This window comes from Leptodactylus fuscus, chromosome 2 (genome assembly GCF_031893055.1).
Source record: "Leptodactylus fuscus isolate aLepFus1 chromosome 2, aLepFus1.hap2, whole genome shotgun sequence".
NCBI lineage: Eukaryota > Metazoa > Chordata > Amphibia > Anura > Leptodactylidae > Leptodactylus > Leptodactylus fuscus.
Window position 1 is genome coordinate 154,732,463 of NC_134266.1, and position 23,701 is coordinate 154,756,163.

Below are 23,701 nucleotides of genomic sequence, written 5' to 3' on the forward strand. Positions count from 1 at the left end.
AGGCTTCTTTAGGGAACAGACCGAAATAATGAAATGTGAGCCTCTGTTATATTAATCTCATAATTGGCCATCTCTTTTCTGTGTTCAGCTTCTGTGAGATTATCTTTTATATAATAATACCTGTGCTGGCAAGAAAATAACTTTTTCGGATGAATACATTTCTCTTGTATTGAGTTAGTCCTCTCTGTTGTCATCTCGCTGCCCCCAGATGTCAGTGTTGACTCCCACACCCGTACTGGAAGTGGACATATCTGCCTAGCAACTAGATCATTTGCTCTAGAAAGAGAACAACATGTGGGATGTGGTGTACACAAACAATTTACTGAGCAGTCATATTAGCGATAAGTGAACTGAAAAGCCTTTGTGTTTAAAGGTCAATATGTGTATTCTAAATGACATGTTCTGGAGTAGAGCTAAGTAAAATATAGTACATAGAAAAAATGATTATTTTCTGTAGCACAGTTCATAAATGTATGGAAACACTAAAAGTCGATACAGAAGCCGTATCAATTTTTGTGAATATCTTGTGAAACTAAAATATAGGTTTCTATTGAATAATTCATAACTGAATAAATATATATATAAAAAATATCTTCCCTCTATAAACTATTCTCTCAGGATAATCCATCTATGCCCATAACTCGTATAGCAATCTGCTCAGCTTTGCTTGCTCTATAGCATGCAGCATTCAGATAAAGCAAATGGTTCAGCATGATAGGTTAAAGTTTAACCGTCTCATAGATTGTAAGCTCTTGCGAGCAGTGTCCTCAGTCCCATCGTGTGAAGTAACTATTTCTTTGTAATGAATCTTTTTTGTCTGTAATGGAACCCTACAAATGGTACAGTGCTGCAGAATATGCTTGGGCTATGTAAATAAAGATTATTATAAGATAAGATAATCCTTTAATAGTCCCACAACAGGCACATGTCCACACAGGAAATTCCAGCTGATCAGGTCTTGAGTCTTGTCCATGCTTTAACAATAGAAACAGAAAAAAAAAATACTCCACAGGATCTTCCATTCGATTTGTAGTTGCTAATTCATAGTGCTAGTTTGCTTGAGTAGAGGATTCTTGAAGATACAGACAAAAAAGAGTGAAAAGGAAAGATAAAGGTTGCTCTCAGCTTGGAGCACTATATCGAGGCTGCCACTCATGCGGCACCATCATAATGATAATATTATTATTGTTATAAGGCCTAGTTTACTCGTGCGTGGAATAGCATATTTTGGTCCTGATTTTGATTCCCTCTCTGGAGTAGACCCAAAATGAATGGGCCTAGTCTGGATGGTGCTGCCGTGAGGTGGACGCCGCAGCTCAATGAGCCCCGAATCTGAAGAAAAGGCCGCTCACTTCTTTTTTTTCCTTGAGCGGCATGTTGCCACTCACAGAAAAAAGATCGCAAGTGGTCTCCATAGAGAGAGGGCGGATTATGACGTGGATTCTGCACCATAATCCGCCCCCTCTGTGCCCGTGTGAATGAGCCCTTAGGTCTCCAACTCTTTCTTACTTCCTTGGAGACTGGTACAATTTGTAGTTAAAGAGGGCCCCATCCTTTTTTGGTCCCCAAATGGTGAAAGTTTTTCAGTAGTCACAATCGAAAGGGACTACACTGGAATATACTATAAGTGCTAAACGTACAGTAACAAGAGAGGGCCATGAGTCACACATAGAGGCAGGTGCTATAGGGAAAAGAAATCTAGCAAGACCTTGAATGGAGTGTGACTACTGAGATGAATTTTATTCTGAGCGAAGAAAAAAAATCTCACCATAGAGTACATGACTAAATAAGAACTTGACAAACCTCTTTAAAGGAAGGTTAAACCCAGAAGTAAACAGATTCTTAGCATGTTCTAGAAATGAACAGCCTTGTAAATATCCTGAAAACAACTCATGGCTTAGCTTTCATTATAGTCTTTCATTTTCAGTTGGTAAACGAAAAAGGGTTTAGTTTAGGGCAGGACTAAAAGGGGATGTTCCATTAAAGACACAGGATAGGGAATAACTGTCACATCGCTGGGGAGGGGTCTCGCCATCAAGTGCTCCAGTGATGGTGATGATGTTGATAATAATAATAATAATAATAATTAATAATAGTAATAAAAATCCCCCCATACCTTCTTCGATGCCAGGGTGCTATTGTGTCTGGCACTTCATTCCCCTTTTTCCTCATTGTTGGGGTACCCAATGCTCAGACCCTGTGGTCATTTTTTTAATGGGATAACTCCTTTAATGATCTATGTCTCCTACTTCAGACAAGGCAGATGGGAAGCTCCAATTGTCCTACAGCCAGATGCAAGTTTGTGAAGAGAAGGAAGGAGGACATGTCTGATGTCCTGAGACACATGGAGAACATTTCTTTATATGTTTTTTTCCATTTAATTACATTGAGACCAACTAAAATTAAAGGGAAGGAGGAGATTGCTGGGATTGCTTGTGCACTGTTTTAGGTTATGTTCTTATAAATACTTTAAGTAGAAGTTCAAGTCCCACTATTTTAATTCTACTAGCTGTGTTTTTAGCAAAGACCATTAAGTTTGTGTGTGTTCAGTTCTTTACATTTTACGCAGTGTTTTGATGTTTTATTTTTCTTTACAGAACTCCCATCTTCAGAACATTTAAGTGTAGCCGATGCAACATGGTTAGCCCTGAATGTGGTCTCAGGAGGTAGCAGCTCCTCCAGCTCGCAGCCAATTGGAGTGACCAAAATAGCAAAATCGGTTATAGCACCACTTGCAGACCAGAACATCTCTGTGTTTATGTTATCCACCTATCAAACAGATTTCATATTGGTAAGATTTTTCTCTGTTTTTAATTCTGTCTTCTATTCTTTTATTTCCAATAATTAATAAATTGTTGTTGCTAAAGTGAATGTTTAACTGCATTATAGAAGGAAAAAATGTATGGAATGTATAGGTTAACCATGGGTCATAATAAGGTTTTAAGTGGGTAAGATTTTTTTCCTGTGCCGAGACACATTTAGAGCACCTAAGCCTTAAAATTTAATAGCACAAAAGCACCTTCTTTCATTGCTCCATGGTCCAGTGCTAATGTCCATGTGCCATTGTAGGCAATTTTGGCAGTGGGCAGGGGCAGCACAGGCGCTCTGAGGCTACTAGGTCCAATATGCAGCCAGCCATACACTGTCTCTACTGACAACTTTTTGTCATAGTTAGATTTTCTGTGAAATTGGAACAAAATGGACTGGTCTGTGCTTCCCATATACATCAATGAGCCTTGGGTGCATGTGACCTGGTTATTGGTTCACCAATTGACCTTCCTAACATGTTGTGCAGTTTTGGTGGTGACCCACTTGTCCAGCCATTACGGTTTGGCCCTTGTAGATGTTGCTCAGATACGCTTGTTAATTTTACTGCTTTTAGCACACCAACCTAAAAACATCAGAACTGACTAAGCTTGTGCTGTCCACCATTTCCAACCCCCTGAAAGGTACCATTGTGATGAGTTTATCAATGCTATTCATGTTACATGCGGTAAATTTAATGTCACTAATGTTTATAAAATGTAGACAAGTAAACTGCCGTCTTCTGGATGATGGAAAGCCGGCATCCTATTTAATCCTATTAATTCTGTTTTTATTAAGTATAAACATCGTATACATACATAGTCTACATATTGCTGTTTACGTTCTCTTTTAGGTACGCGAGAGGGATCTGCCTTTTGTGATGCACACACTGGCTGCAGAATTTACTATTTTGCAGGTGGTGAATGGAGAAACTGTAGCTGCTGATAATCTTGGAGTAACAAATGGATTTGTGAAACCCAAGCTTGGTATGAGCAATGCAGAATAACTGGTCGTAGGAAATTTGGAATTATTGAAAATTCAGCACTGTATTGAAGCGGCATGTGTCTTATTAATACTATGAAAACCTAATGGAAAGAGTTATATCCTCTGTGCTTTAGGAAAATGCTCCTAATTTATTAAGAGGCATGCCTCTTAATAAACTACTTAGATAGTCAGTCTGAAAGATAATAGTTAATAGTGGTGTAATAAGCTGAACCTCTTCTAAAAGGTTTTGTACATGATAAACTTGTATTATAATATGTGTTTCCCCATGCCCCCCATACAACTTTGTAATATACTTGCATTTTCTATTTCCTTATATGGGGTTGCATAAAGTGTCTTTTTAGAAGAGTCACATGTACTTTTTATTTATACCATATTGGGGAATGTATGGTGTTTTGATCACTTTTTGTTAAAACTTTTTGGGATGTAATCTGAAAAAAAAACAACAACCCCGCAACAGATAACGTGCAACATTTCCCTACTCCCTATATGCAAAGTTGCCCCACTTCCTGTTGGTAATACAATGAATAATGTCCAGTCAGGCCTCCAGTTCTTCCTCCAGAGGGCACTGCAGAGTTCTGAAGCGTTCACGCCTTGTGGGCAAAAGTGGAGGCTAGACAGTACAGGAATGAGGGATATGTGAGTAAAATATCGCCCGCTACCTGTTGAATGAATCCATTAGGTAACAGCCAAATTTGTGCGGCACCAGTGGAGGTGAATAAATAAATAGTTATATTCTTTTCTCCTGGGCTTCCGGCAGTCCCTATGCATCCTCTTTAACCTCTGGCTGATGTTGTGTGCCCGGGGGTCATCACTGAGGGCCCATGATTATAATTCAGAGGTCACATGAACCAATGACAGGCCTCAATTGTGACTTCAGCCAGAGGCCGAAGAAGCCTGAAGAGGACACATGGGAACTGCTAGTCACCCAGGAGAAGTGAGTATAACCGTCTGTTATTTTTATTTATCTCTCCTACTGTCGCCCAACTTCGACTGTTACCTATTGGATTATTCTAACAGCAGCCCACATTTTCCCACCACGAGATGCCACGAGGATTCCCTAGAGAGGTGAGTCTAGGATGGAATAACAGTTTATTTTTACATACTTCCCCTGTACCTCTACTTATTTTACTCTGAACAGAGTATAATAATGTTTTGTGGGTGATGAACCTCAAAAGTTTCAGGTTTGGGCCAGACCAAAACTTTTGGAAAATTTTGTGTGAACCCATAAACAAAGAGGCAATATTATGTGCCAGGGCCTAACAAAAGACAATATACTCAGTGGGAACCAATAAAAAGGGCATTATACTGTGTGTGGGGATTTTTTGATCCACAAATGGGGGTAGTGGCCTACAGTTTTAATTAGTGACGCGCAGATTTCTAGGTCAGGTATTTTTTATTTTCTGTGGGAGGAGGGAGAGAGGAACCTTTCTATAGTTCACCTCAGGCAGTGGAGAGGCTAGGTTCACCACTGGTGACAGGAAATGGAGCACCTCTGAGTACAGGAAGTGGGGCAGCATCTGATGTTTTGATATCCATATTGATGAGGCTGTGTTAATGGAGAGCTTGGTGTTTGGCTCCTCATGGAATTCCCTCCTTCTGGGGTAATTACACACTTATTTTCTAATTATTCTACTACTATATATCCATGAGACTTATACTCCCGAGGAAGCCTTTGATAATACGCATGGGGTAATTTCCCTTTCTCCTCCCATGATGCATGGTTTACGCCTTGTTTGAAGATTTTGACTTTTTCTTATAATGCAATACATGTTTATGTTTGTTATGGTTTCTTTTATTCTTTAGTGGGTAAGGAACAGTCTAGCCACGGATCATGGTGGCAGTCTTAAGTTTTCTCATTGTATGCACTTTGGGGGATTTTAATTGTTTTTTAAAAAAAATCGTATCTTTTATCCCCAATACATTCGTTTTTTGCATGTTCCTTTTTATGTAAATTTATTTATCCATTTCATCCACATACATTGCCGAGTGACAAATGATAGTGTCATGGAAATGCAAACACAAAAATTTGCAATAGCCCAAGGCTGTTTTTTATTACAGCACCATTCTCTCTGATACAATATTCTCTAATATAAAATATTGTAATGTAATATAAAGCGCAACTGTAATAAAATTGTTGTTACTGCCCTGTGGATTCAGTAGTAGAATACAGCAGCTTGTAGAGATAACATGGAATTTTGCTTTGTACATCTTACACTTCCTTTGTTATTTCTCTTGTAGTTCAGAGGCCAGTTATCCACCCACTTTCCAGTCCAAGCAATATGTTTTGTGTTACCAGCCTGGATCCCTATACACTTCCAAGTGTGACTACACTCCTAATGGATGTTATGTTTTACTCCAATGGGTAAGTACCTAAAATTCTTAGTTGTTAGTACTTGTGCTGCATATTAAGTATATCTGTTGAGTTTTACAGATAATGTATTCAACAACTCTAGCCTAACTCCTAAAAGATATTACATAGGGATTGTGCCAAAAAAAGCAAAAAAAAATTGCAGTGATATATATATATATATATATATATATATATATATATATATATATATAGAATAAGATAAGATAATCCTTTAATAGTCCCACCATGGGGAAATTCAGTGTGTTACGGCAACATAGATAATACAGTAATATATTACAAGAAAAAAAACACATACAAGCTCAGAATAGCAGATAGAAAAATGCGGAACAAATCTAAATATATTAAAGTATTTACCACAAATGTAGTGTGAATGGAGCCTTTTTCTTAAGACCACACAACAAGACCTGTTCTCATGAAAGCCAGTCATTCTGCAAATGTTTTTTATTTACTTGTTCTTTTTTGGAAAAAAATAAGGGCAGTGGAGTAACTATAACAGGGATACTGTATGTTATCATAAGGAAAATACGTTTTCCATCCGTCTTGGAGTTCAAATAAAGAATTGGACAAATGTCTTCAGGGTTGTAAGTGAATTGTGATAGCTGCTGTGCCTTTAAAAATAATTCCTTATTTGGATACAATGGATGTAATGGGGTGGGGGGGGGGTGGATTCCAGTCTGTGTAGGACAGTAATTGGTACATTTTTTTGGTTATAGCATGGCTACAATTATAAAACATCTTTTCATAAATGGATAATTCCGGTGCAATACATCTGATATGTTTGATAAGAAATATGTTTCCTCCATTTATCAGGCTGAGTTACTTCTTACATAGAAGTATATGGATAAGGAAGGGGAAGGAAGAGGCTGCTGAAAGGGACACACATATAATGCGGTTGCTATGCTCTGCTGTACTGTAAATGGTAGAGCTCTCTGACAATGATATGGCCTCTAAGATCAGGCTCGACCACTCCACGAAATGAGATAATAAATTAATTTGCTAACTGGCAGCACCCTCATCCTCTTCCCCTCTCCATGGACTTCTGTGTGTGATGCTGAGTACAGATATGTATTCTATTAAGATAATCAGTCTGAATGAGGATGATGATGAGGAGAGCAACCTAATAGGTGGGGAAGGAAACAGATTTATTTAATAATTTACTGCAGATTACAAAGTTTCATATAGTCATCTGTACCATTCATTATTAAAATTGATTTTAAAATTGGTGGAAAGTGTTAAAAGTATTGCACAGACTTGTATGATGTATATTTTGTGTTTCATTACTGTGAGAGCATAAATTACTAATACATTGCTGGATACTGGAGCAAAGTCATTTGTGGGTGGTAAGTGATCAGGATTACAACTTTTTGCACTAAATGAGCAATTACACTACATTAAGTAGCCTTTTTTGAAATCCCAAAGTACTTAAAACACAGCAGATTATAGATCAGAATATGTACAAAAACTATTTGCAGGGTTTTTTTAGTTTTGTTTTTTTTTACTTTACAACTGTTTAGATGTTCTTAAAATTAACTTATAAAGGGATTGGCTACTTGCCAACTTAAACTGAAGCTACGAAAAGGAGAACTGTAAGAAGTGAATTGCCTAATAAAATAAAACTTAATCATGGGCTTGTTTTCTACCAGAAAGCTGCATAAAGCTTCTACTGACAATATGTGACAATTGTTTTATAAAATATTGAAGACAGAAAAACAAACTAAACGATTTCCATTAAGGAAAGCTAGAAACAGAATACAAACCAGTTTGGGCTCATCATATTAACTGTGTAATCTATATGGCAGAGGCTCCTAATATTTCCTTTTAAATATGATAATTCTACTACAGATGTGTTAAAGTAATATGAATCTAAGGGCCCTTCTTCACAAGCTGAGTACCGATCAACACTATTGACGTTTGTTAACACAGGCTTATACAACTGCATGGGTGATGGAATAGTTAGTTCACCCACATCCACTTTTTACCCCTGGAGATGTGTTGCCTACCAGTGGACATTTTTGATTGCAATGATCTAATGCAGATGCAGTTAAAAAGGAGGAAATAAACCTTTTCATGCCAAAAATAGCAACAGGTCAAAATATTGTCGAGAACAAATTCTATGGTGGTTGTAGCACAAATGGGGAGCAAACTGCTGTGGGGAACCAAGCTGGTCTTTTGCACCAGAGCCCTTGAGCCATTAGTTATGATGCTGTCAGTTCAGACAGCTATGGGCGGGTTCACACCAGCGCCCGTTCTCCGTTTTGCAGGATTCCGTTTGCTGCCCGAGAAACTGAACAGGAGACAGAAACCGGCAGTTTTCAAACCCATTCAATTGAATGGGTTTGTAAAGTGTCCGCCGGTGAGCGTCGTTCTGCTCTCCGCAACGAAACCAATTTTTTTTAAAGTTGGACATGCAGAACTTTGTGTCCGGTTAAAAAAAACAAACGGTTTTGCCGCAGAGCGCAGAAGACGCTCACGGGCACTCACTGGTGGACACTGAATGCCGACAGAAAACGGAAACCTGCAAAACGGAGATCGGGCGCTGATGTGAATCCGCCCTATGATGGTTTTTATTGAGGCATGGGGTGTATCAAATAGAACCAATAAATACATACGCTTTTTCCCAAAAAATAAGCCCTAGCGTGATTTTATTTTTTTTTATTTTTAGATTTTTGGAGTATGTTTGAAATATAAGCACTACTCTAGTTGTAGTTCATTAAAAAAAATAGTGTCCAGGCAGCTATACATGTAAAAAAGGTAAATAGAAGCAGGATTGATACAGTACACCCTTCATCAAGGAAAGCAGACAACCCCAAAAGAATCGGACGTTGACCTTAAGGGAGTTATATGTACTAGAAGTCACTAGTGAGAGTGAGAGAGTTCTCCATAAAAATAAGGATTGCCTCCTTTTAGTGTCAGGCTCTCACACACAGATCACTCCACTCCTAAGCCAGGGTTGTATATGTGTCCGATCACCAGGGGGAGCCAACTGCTACACTTTGCCACAGTGGAATTCTGCTGCAATAGCAATAGACCTGACAGTGATACACCTTTGACGCAGATCTGTGTGCGAGTGCCCATCCACCACTGGCACTTTCCAACCTATTTGTTTTGGGTGTAAGGGGGTCTGGTAAGTGGATTGTTGTTCATGGAAAAAAAAATAAAACTTCTCTTGAAAATAAGCCCTAACCATCGTTCAAAGCCAAAAATTACACGGTGGCTGTATCTCTCCATTTAGTATGGAGTCTAGTAAATATGTGATATTCTTATTGATTTTGTATAACTCATGATGTGTTATCTTTCATTATGTTATTGGCCCTTTGTTTTGTAGAGTAAAAGATTCGGTGGTGGGCAGTGAGGAATCTGGTCATATCCGCTTCTTTTCCTTCTCCCTCATTGAGGGCTACATTTCCTTGGTAATGGATGTGCAGACACAGCAGAGGTGAGCAGGTATTAGAGTCACATGTTATTGTATACATACCTTTTTGATACAAAAATGACATATGGTATATAAACTGTGATAGCAGTGGTCCTTTATAAGAACACAAGCAAGTACATTACAGAAAAATGTTAATTTATTGTCATTAAGTATAAATATGAATTTTCAATAACCCTTTATGCATTGTTGCCTATGTTTTTGGAATAAAGATCCATTTTTGTGGCAGAACGCCTTATGGTAGCATGATAACTGGAAAGCCCTACCATGAGTCATTTGGTGGTTTGTAAATACTCATACGGCCAACTTCTGCCTCAGTTAAAGGGTACTTACAATGTTGCTGGGGTTCATGACTACAGTCATAGCCAGCAGATTGAGCAATGTCTGTTGCCAAGCAGGCATATGGTGCTGGAAACCTATCCTTTATAAGAGGCTTCCCCATTGTGTGTGGTTGTTTTACCAACAGTACTGCCCAACCTGTCATATATCAGTCTTTACCAGGAGTCATGAATGCCAATAATTATGGAGGCTTCTTTTAAGTGAAACTTTGGGCATGTTACACTAGTTTACACCTAATTTACAGAGGGCCTCTCCTGATATAATTCTAACTTTATGCCACTTTTATTTTTTCAGGTTTCCTAATAATTTGCTGTTTACAAGTGCGTCAGGCGAGCTTTGGAAGATGGTTCGTATAGGTGGACAACCTCTAGGTTTTGGTATGTCTAATAAATATTTTTGTAAGTAAATACACACTGTCTACCAATAAGTATTTGGACACCCATGCAAATGAAGATATCTGCGGTCGTGATGTATGTCACGCCTTCCGACGTTAAATAGGAAACAGCATTGGCATTAGTGTTTTGGCATTAGTCGCATGCAAGGTGGCACAAAGTGCAGAGTTGTCCGATTTTGAGAAAGGGGTAATTGTCGGGTACCACAGATGGTCAATCCTTAAGGGACATAGAAAGCGAACTGAATTATCCAAAATTGACAGTGGCCTATGTAATTACGAAGTGGAAGGTAAACGGTGATTGTCAGAATATGCCACGAGTCGGCAGACCCCCGAAACTGGGAGATAGAGACCGACGAGTGCTGGCCAGAGAAACAGCACACAACTGATGGCTCACATACACCAGGAGTTTCAACAGGCACCCGGGAGTATTGTGTCGATCAATACCATCCGTAAGGAAGCATCTGCTGGGTTATACCAACTATTGTATATGAGTAAATGTTTTTCTTTTCTACCACAGGTGTCCAAATACTTATTGGTAAACATTGAATAGTTATTCAGTAGTGACTGAGACATTAATACATGCAAAATACCATTTGCCATTTAAAATATACCCCTATTCTGAATGGCACAAGTTAAGCAGGGGCTCCATTACAGATTTTGTATTTGGGCCCAGATGCTTGAAGTTATGCCTCTGACTGAGGAGGGAACACTCTCATCTATACCATCTAGTCTTGAAGTAAATAAAGTATATTCAGAAAGTGAAACGTCATTTCTCCTAATCCTTGGGGTACAGAGTTGACCTGTATCATTGTGCTATAGCTGTTCTTACAGCTCCTTCTTATGTACAATGCAGCATAGTGTTAGGATAGCAGATGCAGTTGAGAACCAGTACTAGATATACCGATTTAAATGGTCAACACGGTGCCGTGTCTTCAACACCCCCCGGGCCACACCATCTCCACCCCCACAATGGTGTTCACCAGAGCCCCAGATAGTGGGGATGGACTTGGCTGCAGTGCTGGGCAGAGTGGTGTGGGTCAGGAAACAGCAAACACACAGCACTCCACAAATCACGGCAAACTAGACACTGAGTTCTCTTACCAGCAGATGTTTCTGGTTGCGGTGTAGGTCCAAGGATGCAGAAGGCTGAGGCGGGTGGTCAGCAGGTGGCAGAGAGTAAAGTGTAATCGTACGGTCTGAGTCATCAACAAGAGGGCAACGCAGTACAGTGGGTAATCCAAATGGAACATCAGGCAGCCTGAGTCAGTAACAGCAATAGCGAAGTACAAAACGGTGCTCAGTAAGCAGAGGTCTAGAGGCAAGCCAGGGTCATAGACAGGAGCAGGCACAGTACAAAATCAGGAGGCAAGGTCAAAGGTCAGAAACACAGGCAATCAGATAACAGGAGTACACTTACTACCAGGACACAAGTTCAACTGAATAGCCAGCGGTGGTCCGTAGCCAGAGCCCTCCTTAAATAGGCTCTGATCCGCCACTAGGCTGAAACTAGAAGTCCCTCAACTGGCTCAGGAGGAGACTGGCAACCCTCTCACATCACTGCAGAGGTTGTGGCTTGCCTCCCAAGACCCAGAAGCATGGACTCAGAAGTGGGGCAAGAAGAAGGATGACAGCCTCCACACAGTGCTGCGGAGGCTCCGTCCTTAACTACAACACATACAATCTCTATGATGAGCAGTTACCTATGCTGACATGTCTAAGTGAATAATTGTCTTCCCCATATTTGAACTATAATGGAACATTTTTTTTCTTTAATTAATTAATCAATCCATGTTGTGCTGTTCTTTTGTAATCCCTATTAGAAATCTGTAAGCAATTTGCTAACTGGGTGTTACTGTTTTGGGGGTTTGCCCATACATAGTCTGATAATGTCCGGTCAGCGCCAGACTGTGTAGGGGCACATCCCTTTGATAAGGGGAGTGGTAGGAATGATAACACCCAGTTAGCAATTTTTGGTGATTTCTTTAGGAATGTATTATGGAAACACAAAGCAATTTTTAATAATTAAAGGGGTTGTCCAGGAAATACAGAACTGGGGTAAGAGCTTGAGGAAGGTGAAACCTAAAACCTCAGTGCTCTGTTGTCCCCCGTCACTGTCTGGTTATACTTCACCGATGAAGTGCGAGATCCTTTCCTGTGACCACTGTGACCACTGATTGGCCTACGTGATCATGTCCAAGGACTTTCACCAGAACAAGCCCCTGAGTGCTTCTAAACTGGACAGCCGTGGGGGACAGGTGAATATGGTGTGGGGGGGGGGGGTTGTGTTTGGTTTTTTTAAATGTTTCATCTTCCCCAGCCTCTTGCCCCCATTTTGTACTTTCTGGACAACCTTTAATGTTTAATTATTCTATTTTTTCAGATGAATGCGGGATTGTTGCCCAAATCTCAGAACCTTTAGCTGCTGCTGACATCCCAGCATATTATATCAGTACCTTTAAGTTTGATCATGCACTGGTAAGTTTATTTTACAACTAGAGTATATCTTTTTGGATGTTTTAATGTGTAATATTAAATATGTTAAGTGATAAAATGAATTAGATAAAACAATTCTTAAATAAAACAGTAGTTCATATTTTAAAAGGTAAGGGGCAAGATCTTTTGGTTTTAAATAAATTCAGCTTTCAGATTGACTTTGTCCCTGTCTTCAGCTGATTGCCAGGGCTCAGGTATCGGAAATGCTCACTGATCAGCTGTTAATTTTGAGAGAAGCTGTTGCCATCTTACTCCATACCCTCAACGTTTTCCTCCAATAACTGATGCAGGGAAAAATAACCAAACTGTTTTACATATTTTCAATAATATTTGCATTATTTTGTTACATTAAGTATTAGGCATGACTTCACAAAAGTGATGCTTTCAATATCACCTGCTCTAGCCTGTATGATTTTGTTTTTTATTTGAACCTCTAAAATGGTCAGTTTAGTAACGGTTACAGGACAAACTAAAGTCATGCTGACAACCATGTGGTATATACAGATGTAGCACAGTTAACCTAAACTTCAATTGGTTAAATTGCTGAGACATAGTATCTCATCACAGAAGGCAACAAAACACAATGAAAAGCCATTAAGGGGGTGTTCACACTTGCGCCCGTGTCTGCCCTGTGTCATTCCACCGGGTTTCCGTCCTCAGTCCCAAGAAACTGGATATAGGACGGCTTCCTGGGGATCCGTTTTAAAACCCATTTATTTGAATGGATTTTAAAAGCAAACTGTCGATGTCCGCCTGCAGCATCTCCGTGGTGAAACAGTTTTTTTTTTTTTTTTGACCAGACACAAAGTCGGACATGCAGGTCTTTGTGTCCGTCAAAAGAAAACGGTTTCCCATCGAGAGGCTGCAGGCGGACATCGGCGGTCTGTTTTTAAAACTGAATGGGTTTTAAACTGACCGCCGGGAAGCCGTCCTATATCCAGTTTCTTGGGACTGAGGACGGAAACCTGGTGGAATGACACAGAGCAGACACGGGCACAAGTGTAAACGCCACCTAAAAATGTTTTTCCAATGACTCTTCATTGTATTCTGTAGTAAGAGATCGATTGCAGAAGTGCACGTTAAAACTGTTTATATCTGTATGTCTGCTTTGGTCTGGCCAAAATATCCATATACATGTAACAATTACAATAAAGATTTCTGCATCTCCAATGAATTGATAATGATTAGCCTGTACAAGACCACAAAGTTATCAATGATGAAAGTGTGTGTGTGTGTGTGTGTATATATATATATATATATATATATATATATATATATATATACATAACTACATTTCTCTTGTGAACAAATTTATTTTTGCAGATATCCACATTTGTATTATTCAGCAATAGATATGTAAATTTGACATTTTTAACAAGACTCATCCAAGGATGTTTGCTATTTCCACATTTTATATGTGATTTGTTCTTAAACTACATTGTTTATAAGGGAACAGTATTATAGGATAACTTATTGGCAGAAGGTATAAAACTCAACACAGACCTGTAAAAACTAATTGGCTCCATTTGGAGACTGCACTTTACCAATTAATCTGGTTCATTACCTCCAGACCTATGATCACATAGCACATGATGAAAATGGCATTCACAGCTCAGGTGCCTGGCAATGCTTTTATGTTGTAGGAGTAGTGTCTGCAATTATTTTCTACCTCCAGATATGTATTAATAATGTTATGTGGCAAGGGGAGGTCAGCTACGAAGCAGTGTTAGTGAGCCCGGGCATCCCAGTGTGTCTCATTAGGGATCTAGAACATTGGTAGATGGTCACGATTATCCATGTGTCTATCCATGCTCATTCAAGGGCAAAGCAAGGGGGCTGATGTGGAATGTTCCCTGGGTGCTGGTGATGGGACGGTGGCGACAAGTCATTCTGTCCTCTTCGAATTATACTTATATAATTTTTTGGGAGTATGGAAAGAGGACTGTAAAAATATGGTAAGATTAATATATTTCAGAGGAAACAAGCAGGAAATGTGCTTTTACAGAAAGTTTGGAAGTATGTTTGTATCCTGTCATGATAAAAGTCTGTGAATATATCTTTTCTTCTCTGTACACAGATATTGACAAATTTACTTAATAAGTAATATTATTTCATGTATCTGTCTTTAGAATAGGGTCAGCCAGGCGCTACGTTCATATTTGTCAGCACATTTCGCTGGCTACAATGTAATGTATTTGTAACAAATCTCAAGGGACCTAAAGGTCTCTCTATAAGACGACACCAGTATTATAGATAGCACACGGTAAACAGGGACCTTGTTATACAGTATATTTTGAATTGGGGACCAGGAGATTCAAGTTACACTTCTGCAGTTGGTTGTAGAAAGACATCCAAAACCAATAGTTATATGTCTTGTAAATAATCTATGTCAGTTAGTGGTCATCAATGTAACTAGAATCCACTTTTTTAAAGTAAAACCCGTCACCCTCTTTGTTTTTGGATTTATAAACCTTGTATATTGTGTGCACTCCATTGCTTTTATGTTTTAACACTTATTCTTGATTGGAATGTTTTTTGTTTTTTTTTACTGAAGTAAAACCTACCTATAAACTTTTGCCAATACACTACACTAATCATAGCGCCCATTTTTTCAGGAAACCTTAAAGAGGACCTTTCACCATCTGGGGCTCATGCGGGGTAATACACCGCTAGAAAGCCGACAGCAATAGGCGCTACTGTGAGGAAGGGTGTTCCTGACTGTCTGTCAGAAACGCCCTTCTGACGGTAAACAGCTACGGTACCGGCACTGATAGCTCTTCACCAGGAGCACAGAAAGGGAAAGCCGATAGTAAAGCCTATAAGGCAAGCAAGGTTGCATTTACCACACCCCTAAAATATAACTTTTATTTCCTTCCTATTATAATGTGTCTTACTACTTGTAATTGGCAATGGTTTGACATCTTAACACTTATTTCCCATTCAAGTTTACAAAGAGACCTGAATTATATGCAATATTACTTCTTTATATCTGAAATGTTGCACATTTAATTAGTGAAAATATGTACAATATCTACAATTTAGGTAATGGATACTGGGATATCCACTTATAGATATAATGTGCCATACTGCCTTCAGCTGCAGTCTAGACAGTAAGTTTAATAGGTGGTGTCTAACAGGTATGATATGCGTATGATATGATAGGTAATGATATGTGTAACATCAATAGTATTAAGAAGATAGCGATGGCCACTGGCAAATACAAACAAGTATTGTACAGCCTTCCTGACATGTTTTGCCAAATCATTGGCGCCGTCGATGGTGTATGGGGTTAGCACTCCCACGTATTACACTGAATTTGTTTACATAGCTGTTTTCTAAGCTCCTCTGCATTGCTAATGAAAAGCTATCGATTACTTTATTTGTTCTTATTTACTGGCATGTTACAACAGCAGATTTCTTCTTCATATTCTATTTGATCTTTGCAGGTACCTGAAGAAAACATCAATGGTGTCATTAATGCTCTTCAAGTCAGCCAAGCAGAAAAGCATTAGAAGTCTTCTGGCTGGTGGCTAGTTTCTTTTTATTATCTGTGCAGTATTTTGAAACAAGCTGAATCTCAAGAGGTGCCATGAAGGAAGAGAGACACTGAAATGGAGATGAATGTGAAAATCTCCAGCAAGTTTTTGTTTTCTTTTACTCACCTATGGTTTCTCTTATGTTAGTTTCCAAAGTGATCTGTAACGTTCCTGCTAACTTGGTATGGAAAAAAAGAAAATCAGAAAAAGAGGAAAAGTGAAAAAAAAAAAAAAGAAAAAAATATCACTGCACAGTTGCAATTAGCTATTACCGAGATGCAGTGAAGCCTTGGCTGTAGATGATCTGCACCTTATAGATGAGTGTGAAATTTTCATTCGGAAGCGTATATGTGGAAAGTTTTACAAGTTTCAAAATGAACATCACAAAATGGTAAAAAAAAATATTGCACTGTATTCATCTACTCTTCTTCACACATCTGTCATAAAGATTGTAATACCACGACTAGTACTACATAGTGAATAGTCTTGCGCTTCTTATCCTCGCCAGTTCCTGAGAGCAATAGATTGCAGGCTGCTCCTGCCAGGGACACAGATTGAAGTTTGTTGGGTGGAACCAATGATCTCCATCGGCTGATCTCAATGCAGTTGCCATGTAGGGATGAAAGAGGGAGTGTTGGCAGCTTTGTATAGTTCTCTGCACCTTGTTTCTGCTCTGACCCCCTTTTATTTCTTTGCATGGTGAACTGTGTTAATGTTGTATTTTTGTTTTATAGTGACTCTTCTAGCCAAAAATATATATACTGTATATATATATTTGTAGGTTTTTAATTGGTGAACCATGTCCATCCCAATCATGGCAGCAACATCATCTCTTTGGCCTTGCTATTAAAGTTGCCTCGAAGGCATAAAAGTGCTTCATTATAAACAGAAGTGTCATTCTGACATATCGAGATCTAGTGATTCATAAACCAATTTCATTTCATTCATGAGTGAAGAAAAGAGAAAACCTGCTGCATGTCGAGAGTGGCTATTCACTCTTAGAGTTTGGTTGTCCTAAGCCTTCACTGTTACACTACAGAATATAGACTAACCTTTGAAATACTGTTAGTTTTATCTCGTGTGAATTTCTAAGCTCGTATGCCATATTAGGAGCTACTGTACTAATAATGATTGAATGCTAACTTGTGGTAGAATTTAGGATTTTCTGCCATATTATGGTGAAGCAAATGTAAAATTTAGAGGGTTTTTTTCTACTGACATTATTTTCCAAGTTGTGTGATATTTGCAAAAGTCAATTCTAACCTCTTGCCTATAGGGGGCAAGTAATTTTTAACCATGACCAGTATTGGTTCACTCACAGAAATAGCTGCCTCTGTTAAGGGAAGGCTATGATACACTATAGGTATATACATAGGCTACCACAATGGCATTGTTCAGAAATTTGCACTTCACCTTTAGAAATATCACATATTTGTAGAGTTATTTGTGTTGCCATAGTTTGTTCTGAATGCTTGTCACCTATTGAGGATGAGAAAATTAGGTCAAAGTTATATGTGACAAACTGTTAAAGGGGTTTTCTTATAACTAACATCATCTATGTGCAGGGTAGGTAAGAAATGATCACTGAGGTCCCAATGAGGTGGGGAATCGTCAGGTCCTTTATGTGGTTGGAGCTGTAGTGTGCCTGCCTGTGTGTCTACTGCTCCATTCCCTGTTTATGGGACTGACAGAAACAGCACTTGGCTAGGCAGCACAGTGGCTCAGTGGTTAGCGCTGGAGTCCTGGATTTGGATCCCGCCAAGGACGACATCTGCAAGGAGTTTGTACGTTTTCCCTGTGTTTGCGTGGGTTTCCTCCCTCACTCCAAAGTCATACTGATAGGGGGGAAGCACTTGGCTATTTCTATCAGTCCCAAAGTGAATGAAGCCATGGCCATGCAGTGCTTACTACTACTTCATTCACATAAGGGACTGGAAGAACCGCTTTCATGTGATTGGTGGAGGCTTCAGTGGTTAGACTTCCAGAAGTCATGCATTTTTACCATTTCTGTAAACGTTATTGGGAAACCCACCGTAAATTTTGGTAATCCATTCAACTACATCAGTTTTATTGTTATTGTTTTTGAGAAACATAGTCAGCTATAAAGTCTAGACTGCACTAATTCCCTTTAAAGCTTTTTTGATGTCATCTAGTTTATTTTTTTTTAATTAATTGGAAGACACTAATAATCCTAACAATGTGCAAGGATCACAATGATAAAAATCTTACTAGTTTACATATCCTGGTAAGTACCTATGTGAGTGCCTAGAGGCGTTAATGTCTCTTAAACCGTTATGTATTCAGTATACAGCCTATAATAATCCATATCTACATATTCCAAAATTATGATTAGAACTTACAAATAATTTTCTTCATATACGGTAATAGATTTTCTTCCCTTGTACCATTTTAAGCGCTTGTGAAAAGGCACCATCATGTGACTGATCATGCGATAGACTGCAGGTTTCAACCAGTGCATAGAACTACTCCATTATAGTAAACGTGAGCAAAAATGAATGTAATTTTAGGCTGTTTACACATCTGAGTTGTGGTTATCGCTAAAAATGGAAACTACAGCACCGGATACCAATCTCCCCCCTTAGTCCCCATAGTTTTACTATGAGGTTCATTGGGTTCCACCATTTGTACATGAAATAGTAATGCTACACATCACAGCTGAAAACATAGCTTGTTAGACATAATACCAAGAACCATTATAGAGAAGAAATTATCCCTTTTTCTTGAAGGCTTCAAACTCTTTACAAATGACAGACTTAAAGCCATAGAGTTATCCATTTGGTAGTACACACATTGCCTAAGGGCTCATGCACATAGCATGGCAGTGTGAATGGAGGCTAGACAGCAGCAAACACTCCGTGTGCTGCCATATGTTGCCCATATAAAACATTGTGTTACAGAATTATTCTTCAACAGAAGCAATGTTCCCTAAGTGATACACGCGCGCTTCCCATTGAAATCAATGGGCTCTGTTTTGAAGCGTCGCACTTGGACACGTGTATACGTGTCTAAATAAGCGGCGCGCTTACGCCATGTGAAGGGGCCCTTTAAAAGAACCAATGGAAGATTTTAATGATTTTTAACAAATCCAATGTATTTATGGTAGCTTTATTACTAGGATGAGACATTTGACAATTACCCTTTTTGCACTTGGGCAAAGGGCTGAATTAGCTGAAGGGGTGTGATCAGAATTCATTACATACTTTTATTGGAGGCGTCTGCATTTTTGGCTACTAGAAAGTTGGACAATTGTGACTTGGTTCTGTGAGGAGCACGAGATATGATTCTTCTACGTTCTACTGCTTCTCTTTTTAGCCCTATATTGTATATAGCTAAAGCGACTTTTGGAAAAGTGCCTACAGCACAAGGAGAACTGGAATTAGCTAAAACAACAGAAGAAATATCTGTTTATTGCTTCTCTTAACTCTTTGTGCTGCACTGTTTGTCTCCGTTTTTGCATGTCTCCTCATATTGCACTTTTCTATGATTTTTGCTTTAACTGAAAACTCCATATAGCAAATATAAAGGGGAAACTAGACTAAGAACATTTTATCCCATGGTCCGATCATGACTAGACTGAATACCTTTCTTTCTATAGTCGGATCAAGATTAAACTAAAAATCTTTTATCCTATGGTCTGATCAAAATAAATGTCTGATTTTTGCACTGCTAATGCACAGAGTGGGATATTTTTGCAACCTAGTGCAAACGTAGAGCCATGGTGTTGTCCTATACAACCAAGTCTATTTCTGGTGCTACCAGACACTGTTTTAGAAAAGATGTCATCTCCTTGTACGAAGGAATATTAGTCAGTAATGTGTAGTGTATAATGCCAGCACAGATCCTGAAAGGGCTGTACAGGGTGCTAGATAAAACCTCTTATTGTTTAAGTTCTGATCTGATGCAGCTTGTTCCCTCATCTGACAATCTGGGTCATGTAGTCACCATGTAGTCCTTATGCATAGGCTATAAAGGCTCGCAGTTGATACTATAATGTGACCCATGAGGCCTTAGTCTAACAACAATTGTACTAAAGATGTTTTATGATTTTTTTTGTAGAACCAAAGATAAATACTGGTTCAGATTGCCCCTAGCTGTCTTTTTTTTTTGTAGGTGACAGATTTTCTGTGCTCCATGATAGTTTGATATACTTTAATGGATATACTAATAGAGATGAGCGAGTAGTATTCGATCGAGTAGGTATTCGATCGAATATTATGGTATTCGAAATACTCGTACTCGATCGAGTACCACTCGCTATTCGAATGGAAAAGTTCGTTGCAGAAACAGCATTGATTGGCCGAATGCTATACAGTCGGCCAATCAACGCTGGTTCTTCTCCTACCTTTAGAAGTCTTCTCTGTGCAGCTTCCCAGCGGCGTCTTCCGGCTCTGAATTCACTCTGCCAGGCATCGGGCCTGGGCAGAGCCGACTGCGCATGTCCGCTTGTAGTGCGGGCATGCGCAGTCGGCTCTGCCCAGGCCCGATGCCTGGCAGAGTGAATTCAGAGCTGGAAGATGCCGCGGGGACGCTGCACGGAGAAGACTTCTCGGAGGATCCAGCCCGACCCTCACTCCTAGACTTGGTAAGTATAATTTGATCAAATGTTGCCTACCCCTGGAACAAGCATTTTCCCCCCATAGACTATAATAGGGTTCGATATTTGATTCGAGTAGTCGAACATTGAGGGGCTACTCGAAACGAGTATCGAATCTCGAACATTTTACTGTTCGCTCATCTCTATATACTAACGTTCACATACATTTGAAAGTTTCAAGATCTTCTTAAAGTAAAACATACTTGACTTAACATGATGTGGAAGGGCATATTTTCCATCACATAAGAGACTTTTTGTCATTAAACTCAATAAGAACATCTGAGCCAGTCTATCACAGTCGGAAATGTCGGGGAATCTCAGAATGGTTGTTTACTTATTTTAACACATCTCAAGGTGAATAAATAATAATAATCACTTTATATAAGGCATCTTAGATTTAGGTTTTTAGGTTTTTTGAAACACAGGTTCTTCAAAATTCTGTGATCTTATATTATACAATGTACCCATTGATACCATTCTGTTGAGATAATTTAGTCCTTTTTCTAGAGTTTGTTGGTTTTGTAAGAATTTATTTGATTGATAAACTTTAATCCAGTGACTTCACTTAAAATGGATTGATTTACTGCTATTGGCCTATAGATTCATTTGCCTTGGTATTTAGTTGACAGTTACACTGAATGGATTAGAGAAATGGCTTTCGGAGATCTTTTAGAATGTAATAATCCAATTGTCGGAGCAGAGTTAGCAGACAGCATGCCTTGAAATAATTCATATGTAACCAGCACAGCCTGTTCAAAAAGATGCTTAAATTTTCAGTATTTCACCTGGGCTTACGTTATTTCTCTGCCAAAGACTTGCTCTTAGAAAACACGTGTAATGTATGGTGAGAAATTCATTGTAGTATGTGCACCAGCAAGTAGTTCTTTTTATTTAGTGTTGCTGTCTTGAAGGACCATGAAACAAGGAATTACTTGAATTTGGCAGCAACCATTCTGAGCCTTAATGGATTGAATACATCTATAGTTTTTATTTTTCTAAACATTGCACTCAGGCCATTTATTAATACAGAATGTGTGATGTGTGCTCCTTCCTTAAAGGGGAAGCCTTTTTATTTCATGTTGTTAAACGTAAGAGGAAGGCTGACAGATTTTAGGAGCTTCCTTCTTCCCACCAGCAGTACTGGAGTTCATTCAGCTTATAGGTTTTCTTTCCAACCACTCCAAACACATGAACCCTTCATTCAGCCCAGCATGCACATGTGTTCTCAGTGGGGAGTAAACCACTGCTAGAATTAGTTTTTTTCTGGCATCAGTTGATCATCTAATAGGCATCAGATGGTCGGCCAGTCCCGCCATAATGTTTGGCTGTCACTAGTCTAATTTGTAGAACCGCTTAAATGATGTTTCATTCAGCAATATCCATCTCCCTAAACTCCAGACTGATTTCGAAGGTCATTTCATTTGTAATTGATATGCGGTTTTGTAATTTTACCCGTACAGTGTAAGTGGTAACCCACAATTTTATACTAAAAGCAAAACCCTCCTTAAATTTTTTCTTTTTATCCATTGGCACCTACAAGGTTGTCAGACGTTAGCTCAACTCCCTTTTTCAGTTTGTTAACCAATACTTTATAAGGCAGAATTGTGTCTTTATGACTTCTGCAATAACTATCCTATTTTCTTTAAAGCTTTCAACAGAGTTTTTCATATATTGGGTAGTAAATTACGGCTGTAGAGCTTTCTGTAAACTGGTCACTTTTATCTCCATCCCTGAGTAAAGTGACTAGTGCTGAAATCGGTTGTTTGTCAATGGTACTGAATCCCAGAAACTGACAATACTTACTGACTATACTGGGCTTGATCAGTTTATTGTGCCTGCATAGTTTATGCAGTAATATTTGTAGTATTTTATTACTATGTTAGAGCTTTATAAAGCACGCATGATCTTCCAGGCTTTTCTAGACATCCCATCATGACCAGGAAGTAACAAGAACAGAGCAGTAAAATGCCCCATCTACTTCACCCCTTTACTGAATGCAAAGAGTACTTTACCTGCAAGTGGATTTTTAGTTTCCTAATAAATTCTTAATTAAAAGCCGTCATTGACTTTTCTAATAGTGTGGTAGAAATAAATTCTGAGTTGAGAATTGAACCGATATGGTAAGCATCTACACGTGAAGGTATAGCAGTCCTTAACATGACGCCTAACAATGTACAAACAGGTACAAGAAACTTACACTTATCTTTTTGGCTAAGGTCCCACGTTGCAAACTCTCCCCCCCCCCCCCCCCCCCAAAAAAAAAAAAAAAAAAACCGCAGCTTTTTTATTGCAGATTTTGCTGCCATGTTTTTGAGTCAAGGCCAGGAATGGCTACAAAAGGAATGGAAAATATATAGGAAATACTTATACTTCTACATTGTACTTAATCCGCTCCTGGCTTTGACTCAAAAAACTGCAGTAAAATCTGCAACAAAAAAAGCTGCATTTCCACAACGTGGATTATCAGCCTCAGAGATTTTTTTTACATACTTCATATGATCCTGTTTTAAGTCATTTTACTAAACTCCGTAAGACTCCTGGAAGACGTATCTGACTGTGCAAATAATTTACTACCGGTGCACTGGATATTTAAGAATCTTAATATTGATTTGAAAAAATAAAATTTGCTGAGAAGCACTGGCATATCTTATCTAATATGTTTTGATAACATAGTGTAAAGGCAGATATTAGATTTATTCCCTAGCAACCATCA

The 23,701-nt window shown here is 38.9% G+C and overlaps 1 protein-coding gene across 1 annotated transcript in view; it reads left to right on the forward strand.

Annotated features, from left to right (window-relative positions):
* The window catches only part of CASTOR2 (cytosolic arginine sensor for mTORC1 subunit 2), a 144,856-nt gene extending 127,711 nt beyond the window's left edge, over positions 1-17,145 (forward strand). Inside the window, exons 3-9 of the mRNA XM_075264925.1 lie at positions 2,598-2,791; positions 3,659-3,791; positions 6,049-6,172; positions 9,507-9,617; positions 10,245-10,327; positions 12,725-12,819; positions 16,284-17,145. Of these exons, the coding sequence (XP_075121026.1) occupies positions 2,598-2,791; positions 3,659-3,791; positions 6,049-6,172; positions 9,507-9,617; positions 10,245-10,327; positions 12,725-12,819; positions 16,284-16,349 (806 nt within the window). The 3' untranslated portion in view covers positions 16,350-17,145. The remainder of the gene's footprint in view (positions 1-2,597; positions 2,792-3,658; positions 3,792-6,048; positions 6,173-9,506; positions 9,618-10,244; positions 10,328-12,724; positions 12,820-16,283) is intronic.
* The last annotated feature ends 6,556 nt before the right edge of the window (positions 17,146-23,701 follow it).